The sequence below is a fragment of the Equus asinus genome, chromosome 3 (genome assembly GCF_041296235.1).
Source record: "Equus asinus isolate D_3611 breed Donkey chromosome 3, EquAss-T2T_v2, whole genome shotgun sequence".
Taxonomy (NCBI): domain Eukaryota; kingdom Metazoa; phylum Chordata; class Mammalia; order Perissodactyla; family Equidae; genus Equus; species Equus asinus.
The window spans coordinates 29,632,637-29,648,122 of NC_091792.1; the positions used below are offsets into that span (position 1 = coordinate 29,632,637).

Sequence of the window (15,486 nt, forward strand, 5' to 3'; positions counted from 1 at the left end):
AGCATAAATAATCATTCAAAGTATCCACTCTTTGTTAATAGACTAATGAGAATGGCATTATAAAGAGTGGATGAGAATACCAAACCAGCCAATCCCCCTTTCCTCTTCCATATACGGTTGTCCCCACTCCCATGAGCCAATAGCAGAAACTCCTACACCATTACTTTAGGGTAAAGAGGGAAGCAGAATTCTTAGGTTTGCAACCCTTTGACATTCCAGACCACAGATAAACATGAAGCCTACCAAACCAGTAACACAGACAACCTGTGCCTCAGCAGAGGGAACCAAGACTAGATTCTCCAAGTACACACTATCATTAAGCTCGCTTACTTGAAACTATTGTGACATATTTCTAAGTATTCCAATTCCAGGCTGGGACCGCAAACTTAAAGTTAATAAAAGGCCCCTGAAGGATTCGTATTAGCCTTTTAAATCTAAGAACAGGATCAAACACTGAAAAAAAAGCAACAGCCTATTTGCATTTCAATAGCCTGGGTGCCAGATATCCCTGATCCCCAAAGTACCAGTTTGTCATACTTTGTCACTCTCAAAGTTGCCATCACATGCTTCTAGTTCATTATGGGCTCCACAAAATTAATAATCCATTCTAACAAATACAACCTGTCAAAAATATTTTTGGAATGTGGTTATTTACTGTTATGACAAACAACTTTTTCAAATATTCCTTCAATAGATTGTGAGAATTAAGCAGCCTGAAATCCAAATCTGAAATCATTGTCTCCATGCTTCACTGAAGAAAATGAACATGTTTGTAAAAACCCAAGAGCAGCTGCAAACCACTTAGGAATTCCTAGTTAAACTGCAAAATACGTTTTCAGCCATTTAGCCATTACAACTTCGAAACTGAGAAAGTTGCTTCTTTATATAAATTCCCTCTGTTTACCAAACATCAGAGAATCTGGCAAAGGGCTACCGCAGGACGTGAAGAGTAAGAGAATGTTACGATCCATGAAGTGCTGATCTGCACACACCACTGTGAGGAAATACCTTAAGTGATTAAAGATAAACACCACCTGCATGCTTTGCGAAGGCGTCCACTGCTACAGCCACACACTCCTCTCACGGAGACAGGGAGAAAGGATGGCCTGAAATACCACAGTGGATTAGAACAGAGACAAAAGGAGCCCGGAATAGAAGATGGGAGCATGCAAAGGGAATGTATGTTTTACCTCCTGCTGGGAACTCCGGCTTTATTATCACTTAGACATTCTGAAGCCAAAAATCAAAAATAAACAATTAAAACAATTTTATCTCACGTCTTTTACTTAGTATCCAGAAAATTTTGCTGAGCTCTCATATATGTCAAATTTCTTTGCATAAGTGTTAACATTAAATTCCAGATACTCTTATTTATGAATATATCCACGGTTACCGAATTATCTTCAAAAAAAAAACCCAATAGGTCCGAAACACTTACCTTTTGTAAGATAAGTTTTTTTAAAACGCCATAATAAGGTAAAACTTGATTCTAGTCATTTGTTACCTGTTACAAATCATCTCTGGACTCTTTCAAAGAGAAATAAGAAAACGCTTCCCAAAGGAATTAGAAATTAGAAGTTCACTGCAACAAAGCTGTAATCTCAAGAGCCTTTGGAAAACAGTTTTTATCTAATAATTATAATCAGATAGCTATGAAACAACTAATATTCAAAACAGATGGCCATTTATCTGTCCAGAATCAATATAAAGATAAATGTTATACTTCATGCAAAACGCAAGGCAGTTGTCCACCTTGTGCCTAGGTGAAAGTCATCTTTTAAAGAAAACACTCTATTGCTAGAAATGAAAGAAAACATCTATGAAAAATTAGAAGCAAACACAAAAAAAGCAAGATGACACTCCTCAGAGGGACAGTAGACTAGCAAAACTAATGTCACTGTTTAAACCTGACTGTCAGCAGGAAAAGTCAAAGGTTGAAATTTTATTGCAGGACCAGAGCAGCAACTTTCAGGATCTCTCAGTTTATCACATGGGATGGCCTAGCTTCAAGATTAGGAGCAAGGTTCTTATTTTATGTACACAACCAACTCTTGCCATTTAAGCTACTGAAACAGAAGATACCTAGCTGTCTTTAGATGAAGGAAGCCCCCTTCCCGGAAGGCTGTACCGACCACGCACCTGCATTAACTTAGCTGGCCAAAAGGGTTTTTCTCAGTAAGATGCTATGTGGCGCACCTAAAAGGCAGAAAATGGCTGCTGCTAATCAGTATCTAGGTCATAAATTGAAGCAGAATGTCTAGTTTATTGGAATCCCTTGGTAGAGAAGGACCTGTAAAGTTTAGGCCCTCCCCCCATCATTTACATTCCCACTCTGGTTTATTTCTGTGGTTCAAATAACTGCCACCTACACCTTCCACAAGTTTCCAGGTCCTACCATCACTGTAACAGAGATGAAACATGAGGTGGTGGTAAAGGAGATGGAGAAAGAGGGAGACACAAGGCCAGAGGTATGTGAGGCCAGGAGACAGCGGAGTGGGGATCCTTATTATAAAACAGCAAGGCCAGGCAAGGACCAGCACTACCATATGTCTTAATTTTGTCTCCTGTTCAAACTGATCTGAAAACCCAAAGGAAAGACAAGTAGGTGAGGACTGCTCCTTGGGGAAGCATGGTTATTTAGAAAAGGCAGCTGTTCACAGAACGTTTTCATGAAAGAACCCTTCAGGCTGGCGAAGGTAGAATAACCTTATAGCCAAGAGCACAGTTTCTAGAACCAAACTGCTCCCGCTACATAAAAATATAGACTATAGTTATGAGTATCTCGGTGTAGGGAAGCTGTTTTGCCAAAAGTAAACGAACATGACCAAGAACTCCAGCGAAAGGCAGTCCTGAGACCACTTCAGCACCTGTGTATAATGAAAACTGATCGGACGTCTCACCATCTAAACAAATGCTATAAGGTGACTGTCCAGGCAAGTCCACTTCGATGCATTTTCTACAGCTGGCCAGGTCAGCAGATTGTTATGACCATGTTACACAGATGACTGGATTAGTCAGGGCAATTGAACCTGTAGGAAGTGGCGACTCACAGACCCACGATTTTTACGACCACTCACACCTGCCCCTACTGCTGCCCCAGGTGCTACATCACCAACTGAAATACATTTACAAATAAAGCCACACAGGCCTGTGAGACACAAAGCTCAGGAGAGACACAGAGAACTACAAACTTGTCCGAGAAAGGGAACTGCCCACTTTCACTTCATGAACAGGAGCTGGTTAACTAGGCTCCTACTCCATCCATAACCTCCTCTTTAGGACCGGATGAAAAGAAGGAAAGTCATTCCTGTAAGATGTGTGGCCAGATATACAGCCTTTAAAAAGTAACAATGTTCACCTTAGACTACAAAGACCAATGCCAGTTCCTTGAGTTGATGCTTTTCTAACACTGTATTTTTAACGGGACAAACTAAAATGGCCGTAATAAGATTCAGGTGCTATATTAAACATTATTAGATTAAGAGATTTTTTTTGTCAACTTTTTCTGTTTATACATATTACATATATAGAAAGAACCCTAAATCTGTGCTGCAGAAATGCTCACATATGTACAAGGGACATACATGGAGAAGGATGTTCATTGCAGCAACGTTTAATTAACAAAAAATAACAAACTACCAGAATGTCTATCAACGGGGGGGAGGGGGTCTCTCAATAAATTATGGAATATTCATATTATAGAATGCTATATAGGGGGCCAGACCAGTGGCGCAGCAGTTAAGTTCACACATTTTACTTTGGTGGCCCAAAGTCGCCAGTTCGGATCCTCGGTGCGGACCTATACACTGCTTACCAAGCCATACTGTGGCAGGCGTCCCACATATAAGGTGGAGGAAGATGGGCATGGATGTTAGCTCAGAGACAATCTTCCTCAGCATAAAGAGGAGGATTGGTGGCAGATGTTGCCTCAGGGCTAATATTCCTCAAAAAAAAAAAAAGGAAAAAGAATGCTATATAGCAGTTAAAAAGAATGAGCTGAAGGTCTATATGTATTGACTTGGACAGATCCCCAAAATACATTAATGTGGAAAAAGTGAATTTCAAAACCATATGTATAACATGATTCCATTTATGTAGGAAAAAACTAACGTGTGATGACATACAATATATAATATATATGTAAGTGAATAGAAGAAGGTCTGGAGAGAGAGATTCTAAACCATGGTAACTCCAGAGGAGAGGAATTAAGTCATTTCTTAATCTACTTATTTTCATTTAGCAATTTATTCAACAAATATTTAGTGTTCCTCCTATATACAGTTAGGTCTTTTTCTAGTCAAGAAGATAAAATAGACGAATAAAGAGACAAGGTCCCTGTCTTCATCTAACTGGTATTTTATTTCTGTATTATTTAAAAGTTTTATCATTAAAAAAAGAAGAAAGATGTCATAATCCCTTTTCTACCATTTCAGCCAGTTGAACAGCTTTTGCTGGAACATTTCACTCATCAAGACAGCCCATTTCATCTTTGAACAGCTTTAATTTTCATAAAATTGTTTTTCTTATATTAAACCAAGCCTGGCACCTAATAACCGCCAACCACTGATCCTAATGTTATCCCCTTGAGGCCATAAAGAGCACATCCAATCCTTTCTTCACATGACAGCCCTTCAAATATTTTAAGAAAGCAATCATATCTTCCTCTAAATCAGACTAAACACCTACAGGTCTTCCAATTGTTCTTCATGTGACATGGTTTCAAGTCCTTGCACCTTTTTGCTTGCTTCTTTCTAAATGCTCTCCTCTTTGTCTAATTTCCTCTAAAAGCTTAATGTCAAGCCATGATCATGGTGCTACAAGTGTCACCTAGCCAAAAAAAAAGGAAGAAAAACAATCATCTGCCTCATTTTTAAAAACCATACTTTAATCTTATTCTCCACCATGCCGACTAATCCTCTCCCCCTACAAAATGATTTTATTTGAAAAATAATAAAATAAATGTTGCTATGGAAAGCAATGCAAGAAAGCTGTAACTAGAGAAACCTTGCAAGAAGATGCAAAGCATTGGGCACCCTTAGGATTTTCCTAAATGTTAGTTTCTTAATGACTTCCATTAACACGTTCTCATAAAACCACAAAGACCATTTCATACAGCTAATCTGAAACATGAAATGATGCTCTGCTGTGTGAGTCCAATGACGGCAAGGATGCCCTGTTCACCACTGTATCCCCAGTACCTAGAAACGGTGTCCAATATACAGCAGTTGCTCATACCCAGTCACTAAACCTTGGGTGATGCATGAGCAAAATAAACTTCAAATCACTCAACTTTAAGTCTGGACTCGGGCAGGAGGCAACAATTAAGTGATATGAAAGTAATTCATAAAAATAGGCCTAGCATTTGTGTAGCACCATAAAGTCTTTGGGACTCTTACATATATTAATTCATTTGAGCCTAACCATCATTCCTCGAGGTAAAAAGGAGGACAGCTGTTCGCCTTCCTGACAGGCAAGGAGGTAGAGGCAATCGTGAAGTGAAAAGCCAGGTCCTTACATGGCCAGAGCTAAAACGCAACACAGTAGTCCTTTAACTTCTTCCCAGGCACTCTCTATCTCCCCCCAGCACCTCCTCCTCTCTCCACGCTTGAAGTCATAAGAGTGTTTTTGAAAAGCTGTGAGTAAAGCCACACTGTGTATTTTCAACATTCTAAGAGAACTCCTCGTTGAAAGCAGGGTTTCTCCACAGCAGCAATACGGTATTTTGGACCGGGTAACTCTTTGTTGTGGGTGAACTGTAGGATGTTTAGCAACATCCCTGGCTTCTACCCACTAGACAGCAGTAGCTCCCCTCCAGTTGTGACAACCAAAATTGTCTCCCAGCACTGCCAAATGTTCCTGGCGGGGAGGGGACAAAATCTCCACTGATGGAGAATCACTGATTTAAAGGAATTCCATAGTAAATCCATTCAAATGGCTGTAGTAATAATTTAAGAAAGCATGGAAATGTTTTAGGAATATGATTTTTTTTTCCAGCTACAAACAATATAGCCATTAACTCTTCAAAATACATACTCAAGTTTTAGTAAGGTCTTCAGGTTCAGAAGAGACTACAAGAAGCGTACATTACCTCTGTGAACTGCCAAGGCACCAGGATACTGTCTGTTTACACAAACGAGCAAAACCAATCATCTCTCTCACGTCTATTTCCACTGCTATCCATTCCAGGTGATGCCTCCAAAATCCTCATCCCCTTTGCCTCCCCCATCTTACCACTAGAGTTCCTTAAAGCCCTTTAATGGGGGCCAGTCCCTTTAGATTCACTATCAATCACTGGGCTACTTTCAGCATCTAACAAACAATCAAAGAAAGAAAAATAAGCAACTACTGTGAGAACAAAGGGCACCGACAGAGCTTGTCTTTTAGAGCTGTGCAATCCTTCTGAGTCACAGTTACAACCCAGGTTGAAGCTGCACAAATAGACTCAGAGCACTTCAGCCTTTTCTTTTGAAGGGAAAGAAGCCCCTATCCAGACATGAGTTTTCCGCAAGTGGAGAAAGATACCATGAGAGGGAAAGAGACCGGTACAACAATGTATCCTATTAACATCCACATATGCCCCAATTAACCTTAGGTAGTTGAAGGCTGGAGAGTCCATAACATGAAACATTACACAACCAGATTCTACCCAACAGAATGGAAATTTAAGGAGTCAGAAAAGAAATTCGGGAAGTTGTTACTTAAAAATTAAACATTTCACTTGAGTTTTCCACAACTTTTAATAGCCATTGCTAAGGAGGACGAACGTTAATTATTGGTATTTTAAAAGATTCTCCTTCAACACAAAGGTCATTCTAACCAAGGGGAGGTCCAATATAATTTTTAAAAGGTGTCTAAATTATTCTTAAGGAATGACTTTCCTTATGTCAGAGGAAGTACTGCAAGCCTTTTGAGATTTTTATTAAATTCCCCCAAGAATAGTTTGCACAGCTTGCCTTAAAAAAACCTGAGCAGTAGTAGTAATTTGCTTTTTCTGTGCATATGTGTGTGTGGCCCTAAGGGAACACTGTGCTTCTTTCCCAAATGGAGTTGCTTATCCACAACTCAAAAGCCCCTCAACTGTTTAACAGATGGAATAACCAGGTAGACTTCAAAAAAAAAAAAGTCCTCCTTCTCTGATCCACTGAATGAAACCCTATGAACTTTAAGTTTTTGTTATACAGCAGGCTCTCAACTCCATCTTATGAATAATTTTATCCAACTTTATTTCCTTAGTTCTTTAAACTTTCTTAGATTTGAACAAAAAAAAATTTTTTTAAGTTAAGGAGAATTCATCGGTTCTTGGTGATGGCTGATTTTCCACAAGCTATATTTCCAACTTACAAACATGAATAATGAATTTTTGGAATGTGTCTCTCTGAAAAGCATGCTGTATTTTCAATGAAAATTTAATTTGGGGGATCCTATAACTTTGGAGCAGTTATATGTAAATCAGCTTTTGTTTTCAGAAACTAATGTCAAATTAGTTTGAAACAACAGGAAAGTAAAGCATATAATTTTAGTTAAAATATCACAGGAAGGGGATATTACACCCTGATATCGAGCTGAATGCTGATTAAAAAACAAACAAAAACCTGTTATCCCTTTAAACCTAGCTAGAGTAATACCGAAAATCTACAAAGACTATACATTGTCAAAGTCTTGGATGCAAGAATGTGATTTAGCATCTTAACTTCTATGAAGCACTATGGACTGTGTACCAATATTGTTGAATGAATGAATGACATTTTAAAATTCAGTCTATTCTCTATTATCTGTGCTAATGAAGAACAAATGTTATACAAAACCAAATCCACAATTAATCCAAAATAACTGATATCTTACTCAATTGTTTCATTAATTATGAGAGTAGGAAGCACCAAAATTAAATTTCCCTTCTTATTGCTTTTTCCCACTCTTTGGTAAAGGTGCTAACGATCAGCGAAAAGACCAAAAGGTTGGCAGCAGGAGGGGGAAATAAAGGCAAAGCAAGCAGCTATAGGATCTGAAAACTCAATAATCAGCCTCTGAATAATAGAGTGAAAACTGCAAAGCTATTTGAGAGACCTAAATGGCAGATATTATGAAAGTCTTGGGACTGAGTTTTAAATATGGTTCTCTTTGTAAGATTTTGGTGTCTGATTGGTTGATTTCACAGTTCTCTATGATGGGTAAAGTGGAAAGAGATGATGGCATTTAGCTACTCGAAACTCAAGAATATAGTACAGGACTCTTAATTAACAAGCAGCGCACGGTGCACTAATCACAAATAAAATGACATTAAATAATACATAAAAACTTCAGATGTGTGCAAGAATTACTATGTAACGTGCAAAATGGTTAATTATAATAGATTCCTTCTATGGTAGTGGCTCTAAGGAGAGAGAAAGATTCCCCATTCTTACCTCAACCAAATGGAAGAACCCTGTGAGGAAACCTCTAACAAAAGTTAGCTATTGGTCTCAGAGAGGTATTTAGGAAAAAAACGCAGATAACTCTATTTAATGTTTAAAATCCTCATCCTTCTTCTTACAAAAATGTCAGTAAACCATGTACGTGGACTGTTCAATTTCCTCATACCAGGTGGCAGAAAACCTACAAAGATTCTAAAACTTGCCCTTATAATCCTAATGAGACAGGAAATATAACACCTGCCTGAAAATTCAGCTCTGCCTGGGAAGGAACTCAGCCTGAAGAGCATTTTGTAGATTCTGATTAATGATTAACTGTGCTTCTACTTTTCTGATCACTGGCTGCCCAGTCCTAAATAAAATGGACCACAACCAAAGAATATAAACAACATAATTAAATACGCATTGGAGCTTTTTTTTAAAAAACAAATTCATTTTGAGAATTAAAAGACAAGAAAAAGACAAGAGAAGACAAGTGAACTTTCAAAAAGTTTTTCACAAACTTCAGGCACACCCTGTGTGGGCATGGAAGGGTTTTAAGGAGACAGCTGTCAATCTAATCACCCAGGACAGCAGTAGAACAGGATAAGCCAGCGAAAAGGTTCATAAGAGAGATTTAGAAATGGTTTGGCGTTACAAGCTTGCCGGAAAACCTGGATATAGAGCCAGTAATTTACCTCTAAAAGGATAAGAAATGGGAAACCAGTCATTTATAAGGAGGTGTACCACTGGACGAATATGTTGACATTTCCTGGATCTATTCCAGAATGGATGAGAACATTTTGGACTGGTTGCATTTTTCTCCAATACTCAGTAATTAACACATTTATTATCAAATGAATTTTACATGATAAACTCTTCAGAGCAGGAATCACATAGATCTATGCAGTCTGAAAGCTGTGTACAAATTAAGCACACTCTGAAAGTTATGATGGTGCTAATATAGTGGAAAGGTCACAGAAACATGGGACCATGCAGGTCAAGTTAAGACTACCAAGGTTTTGGAATTCTGAAGACTGCACTATCATGCTTTCTGGCATGCGTGAATGATTATATTTTTGTCAAGTCAATCTATTTTTGGCTTGAAAATGAATGTCAATTGGAATTTACCTTAAAATTCTAACCAGGACTTCAAGTACAGGGAATGAACAATGTCTCGCGTTAGCACAAATAATTAAAACTATTTTAGGAAAAGAAACCTTTTCAATTGAGACTTGCTAGTAGATGAAATCAATAGTCCTCATCAGCAACTCTTTGCGCGGGGGAAAAAACTCTTCTGTATAAATCAAGTGTGTGTCGGGGGGCATCATTTGACTACTTGTCCAGAAACTACCTTTTCACCTGAGGTAATGGCAGCTTCAAACCCAGGCCTGTGCTAACTGCTCTCTAAGAGGGCTATTGAGGGACCCACACAAAACCCAAGCCCTTCCCAGCAGCCTGGAGCCAGAGATTTCTATTTCACTTCTCCCATCCTGTTTTTTTGTTTGCTTGTTTGTTTTTCATGCCTATGCTTGTAAACATGTAAGATGAGAATACAAATCAAAAGAGGTGAAGCTCTGATTAGACTGCCTTCTTAACCAAAGCCAGGCAGAAAGACAGCTAATCGATATTTAGTACTTTGGACACATTGTCCTAAGAAGGTAAACAATAGCAATAAAACAGAAAATCCTATTCATCTTTATTTTTATCATCACCATTACATATTATTATTTTCCTCTGATTATTGCTTTTCTTTAGGGCTTTCCAAATAGGCCCATCTCAGAACTAAATATAATTGTTCTGTGCCCCAGCAGAGCACAACTATAATCCAGCAGCCAATTCAAGAAAACGAAGAGCAACATTTCTTTGCCACCTCTGTTTCCGAGATTTTATCTCACACACAAGCTAAACTAAAATACTCTTTCATTTCAGGGGCCAATGTGAATATTAAACTATTTATTTTTAAAGAAAAAATAACATTGAATGATATTAATTTCTTTTCTTTTTGGGGCACACAGAATTGACATGCAACTCTTTGCTTAAGATTTAAAGCTGTTTATTTTCATTACACTCATCACACATACTTCCCGTGATATCTATGGGAGACGCATATATGATATACTGTTGAAGCCAGAATATACTATTCTGTACCTAGCGTTGGCGTTTACATCAGTCTGATCAATAAGCTAAATTACTGTCACAAAACTAACAGAAAAATGTTATTTTCAGGTAGTCATTTTTCAAGTCTATGTGTTGTTAACTTGTTAAACTGAGATTCACTATGAAATTAACAGCTGTTGTCTCCTTCATTCAAGTAAGCATTATCTTTTCATTTTCAAAAGTAAAAGCTCTGACTTGGGCTTGCTACCTCCTTCCAGGTAACGTCGGGATCCTGGGCTTGGTTCTACCTGCGGGTGCGCGCACCATGAGTCCTCCTTTTACCCCTCTGAGGGCCGATAGGGGACCCGTGTGAGAACAGAACCCAAACACGAAAACTTTCTGGCCGCAAACTCTACTCCTCTCGCCCGCGATCAAAAGCGACCCGGCAGTGGGACCGGTCTTGGCTTTTGTTCCAGCACTGCCCAGCTGGCGAGGTAAGCGCCACAGCAGTCCTCTATCCGGAAAGGTCGGGAAAGACTCCGTGGCACTAAAATTTTGGCGCCTCACGAAAGCAGCCCATTTCCACGCCATCCGTGCGTGTGAGGTGTACAAACACATGAAAACAGGGCGTGGGGTAGGCAAACATGAAATTCTCAGTGCCTTTCAAATTCTACTTCAGTCTTAGGTTCGCCGAGTCCCCCCCCCCACCCCCCCGCCGTGGAAGGGCGCGAGGGGCGGGGAGTGGGAGACGACGCGGACCCTGAGAGAAACAGGTACCAGGAGGGTACAGGAGATACAGTCAAGATGCAGGTGCGGCCCCGCCTCCGGGTACAATCAGAAAAGCTACAGTGTGTCAGTGGTTTTCGGCTTCCTGTTTGTAAAGCGAGAACCTCCCTCCCTGACTTTGTGACCGTCGTTCTTCCTCAAAACGGAGTCCGCCTCTTCTTCGCGCTCGGGGCTGGCTCCGCGGCGCGGGGAGCGGGGCCGAGCGGGGCGGGGGCGGCCGCGGGGGAGGGGGCAGGGCCCCGGGGCGCCGCGCCCCTCCCAGCGGGGCGGCCTCCGGGGCCGAGCTGGGCCGCGAGGCGGACAAAGCGCCTCCCGCTCCCTCCCCCACGGCCGCGTTCCAAAAGGGAGGGGGAAGGCGGGCTACAGGGATGGAGGAGGAAGAGGAGGGGGGAGGAGGAAGGAGAGGGGGGAAGGTGCTGCCGGCAGGACTGGGCAGGATCGCGCCAGGGAGGGAGGAGAGGGAGGAGGGGCTGGGCGGCCTCGGAGAACTGGGAGGAGGGAAGGATTCTTGAAGCCCAAGATAAACAAATTGTTCCTCTTCACGTGCGGGGTGGGGGGAGGTGGAGAGGGTGGGGAGCGAGCGCTGCAGCCGCTGCTCTTCCCCTCCCCCCAAGCCGGCTCTTTGTCAAGGAGCGCCGGCCCGAGCGCCCGGCGCAAGCCCGCGGCCGCACCGGCACCACCCCGGCGCCGATGACTCCCAGAATGGGGACGTGCGCGATGTATAAACCGCACACCGAGAGAGCCGCCCGCGCCGGGCCCTGCGCCGCCGATCGCGGTGCGGTCTGCAAGGGAACCGAGCGAAGGCGCGCGGCCCCGCCGCGCTCCCGGATTCCCAGCGCCCGGCCCACCCCGCATCCGCGCGCAGCCCTAACCCCGGCGGCGCGGTGGGGGAGGGGGCGGCAGACACCCATCCCAAGCTTCCGGCCTCCCCCCACCCAGAAAGGAAAGCAAAAGAACCGGAGAGAGGAGATAAGAGAAAGGATTCTACCCTCAAGGGTTAGGGGTGGGAACTGCCCCTTCCTCCCCGAGAAGTTAAGCCATTGGCTGCTCATCCTACCTCGAACCCACCCACCCAGCCATTTAAGCCTCTTTCACCTCCCAGCTACCTTCCACTCCTCCGGGCTTATTAGACTGGCCCGGAAAGTTGGCGGGGAGCGGGGCGGGGGGCCAAGGAGGGAAAGCTCGGCGCACAAGTTTAAGGGGAGGAGAGGAAGGAATCTCCATCAAAGTTGCGTGGCGGGGACTCGCCACAAGCCGAGGGCGTAGGTCTCCCCTCCCGCCCCCGCCGGGCCGCTCCTCCCTCGACCCTCCCCGCCGCTCCACCTGCCGGGCCGGCCCCGGGTCTCCAGCGGCGAGGGAGCGCACCCGCGCCCCCATCCGCGCGCGCTCCCGCGAATGCGCGCGCGCAGCCACCCTCGCTCGCTTCTCACCCACTTCAAAGTTCATTCACAAAACTCTCAGACTTTCTCAGCCCAAAGGGGTGAGCTGAGGAGAGGAGGCGAGAGCCTCTCCCTTCCCCCACTCCCCCCAGGGTTTGAGGGCCTGGTGCCCGCCCAGAATCTGCGACAGCATCAATTTCTCTCTGCACCCAACGGAGTGCTGAGAGGGGTGGGCGAAGGGGGACGGATCTGGGGAGGAAAGGCGGCACGGCGAGGGGTGGGGTGGGATGGGGAGCGTGAAGAGGAGGAGCGAGGTTTCAACTCTAGGTTCACTCTCTTTCAAATCGGTATCTAAGAAAGGGAGCGAGGGGAAAAAAAAACTTTTCCAGCGCCGCACTCTGACGCTCCTCCAGGCTCCCTCCGCCCCTCGCAGTCGTGACTGGCTTCTCCCCTCTCGCCCCCTCTTCCCCAAATCTGACAACCCTGACAGATTAACAGGTAGCGGCGACGGCAGCTTTTGCCTCAGAAAAGTTGACATTAACCCTTCGGCTTCAGCCCACCTCACCCATCGTGCAAATCAGACCCCTGTCCCCCCATGTAAGAAGCTCCACGCCCCCCCCCCCGACGGGCGCGCCCCATGCCCGCTGCCAGTGCGCCCTCACCATGATCAGCGTGTGGTTCCTCTGCTCCGCCGAGGCTGCCTCCGCATCTTGCTGGGGTTTGCTCTGGTGCGGCTGCTTGCCGGTGCCGACGCCGGATTTCTTGGCCCTCTGCTCCAGGGTCCGCTGGTAGAGGCTCACGGTGTCCCGGCGCTCCAGCTCCAGCTGCTCCACCTGAGCCTGCTGGTACCTGTTCTCGCAGTTGACGTGGTGCCGCCGGCAGCCCTCGATGCGCTGGCGGAGCCGCTCCACTACGGTGCTGTGCTTGGGGACGGCCGCCGAACCGCCGCCGGGGCCCCCGGAGCCGCCGCCGCCGCCGCAGCCGGCAGCGGGGTGATTGCTACTCGGAGCAGCAGGAGTACTATTGGGAGTATTATTCACACCGATCCCGACCCCGCCGAGGCTGCTGTTCAGGCTACTGTTGATGCAAATACTACTGCCATTCGCGGCAGCAGCGGGGGCTGCGAAATCCCCCATCCTGCTCCCCGGGCACACTATTTTGGAAGAACTTTTTTTATCCACCCCCCTATCAGCCTCCTCCTTGGGTCCAAGGATTAAAATAGTTTAAGTGGAACGCGGGGGAGACGCAAGCACATGGATGGAAACAGCGATCCCGCCGGGGCGAAAAAAAGGGGGAGAGATTTTGGGGTGGTTTTTTGTTTCCTTTTTTTAAACTGTAAAGCTCGAGGGGAAAAAAAGGGGGGTGTTATCAGAATACCATCAGACACCTATCAACAAAAAGAATCACAACAAACTGAGCCAGCAGCAAATCGGGTTGCAACTCAAGGGGAGATCCGCTCCTTGCCTGCCTTCTTTTTATAATCCATTATTTTCTAATAAATTCCAGGAGATTTCCGGTGGTTGGCAAGCATTTTCTCCCTACGTACCGAAAAACACACCCCATGTACACACACAAGCATATGCCTCCAGTGCGGACACGCGCGACACACACTCACTCCACACCGCATCGGAAAACGGCAAGCTTGCTTATTGCATTTTCCTTCCACAAAAAAGTTTTGGTGTTTATGCCGCCCCGTGTTCTCAAAGTACTTTGGCTGCTCAGTTGCATTTCACAGGAACCTAGATATCGAATCCTCGGGCTGGGGGAAGTAAACACATGGACAGTCCGAGGCGACTGCAAAAGTAGATCGGTGAAGTCCTTTGCAAAACGCCGCGCGGAGAGCAGCCCCTAACGCTCGGCTGGGCTGCCGCTGCCGCCGCTGCTCCTGCCACCATCACAATGATCAACTGCTCGCCGCCGCCGCCGCCGCCGCCTCCTCCTCCTCCTCTCGCTCCTCCACCTCCTCCTCCTCCTCCATGCCAGCGGAGTGATATCAGGACGCGCGAGCTCAGTAAACACGGCAGCGGCGGCGGCTGGAGGCCGTGAGACAAGCCCGGGGACACGGCGCAAAACCCGGCCCGGACTCTCACCCGGCAGGAGCGGGCGCGGCACGCACCGGCACCCGGCTCCCGCCTCCTTCGCCGCGGCCTCCCCGCCTCTCCTACGCCCCCAACCTCGCTACTACCCCGCCTGGGAAGCCGAAGCTGCCAGAAAAGAGAAAAAGAAAGATTCTGGGGGATCTCGGGAATTAATCAACTTTTGACCTGTGTGTGAGAGAGGGAGAGTGTGTGTGTGTGTGTGTGCGCGCGTGCGTGCGTGCGCGTGCAAGGACAGCCGCGTGGACGCGCGTGGCTGGATTTCCTTATTCCAAGCGAGGTATCAGGCGAGCCCAAGTTGTTGTTATACATTTATGCATTATATTGCAGAACTGTGCATGACCAGACAGAAACATTGAAGCTTCACAGCAGTTGTCTGTCATCCCTATCCATGTGGAAAGAAAAAGGCAAATGAGTGACTTGTTTTTAAAATGTAGGTAAGGAGTCCTCGCTAGTAATAACCCTGCTTATGGACACTTGTTCAAACTCTAGGCCAGTCTTAACATACAAATGCCGAATTCTAAACAAAAATAAATAGGAACCAAACAACTTGGAATATTATTTAATTCGCTGTACATAATGATTGTTGTTATTAAGGCTATTATTGTTTTACTTACCCTTGCAAAAAAAATTAAAATAAAGCAAGCAGGGGCTTGGAGGTGAGAGTAACAGTACATTTTAACAGACTGTTTTGAACACTAGGTGCTAATGACAGCAGTAATTAAGGGTCCTTCGTAA

General features: G+C 44.8%; 1 protein-coding gene across 2 annotated transcripts in view; it reads right to left on the bottom strand.

Annotated features, from left to right (window-relative positions):
* MAML3 (mastermind like transcriptional coactivator 3) overlaps positions 1-14,671 on the bottom strand; it is a 393,467-nt gene extending 378,796 nt beyond the window's left edge. For both annotated transcript variants that reach the window (XM_014853103.3, XM_014853032.3), the window contains exon 1: positions 13,315-14,671. In XM_014853103.3, coding sequence (XP_014708589.3) covers positions 13,315-13,788 — 474 coding nt within the window. In that variant the 5' untranslated portion in view covers positions 13,789-14,671. The remainder of the gene's footprint in view (positions 1-13,314) is intronic.
* Positions 14,672-15,486: the final 815 nt, after the last annotated feature.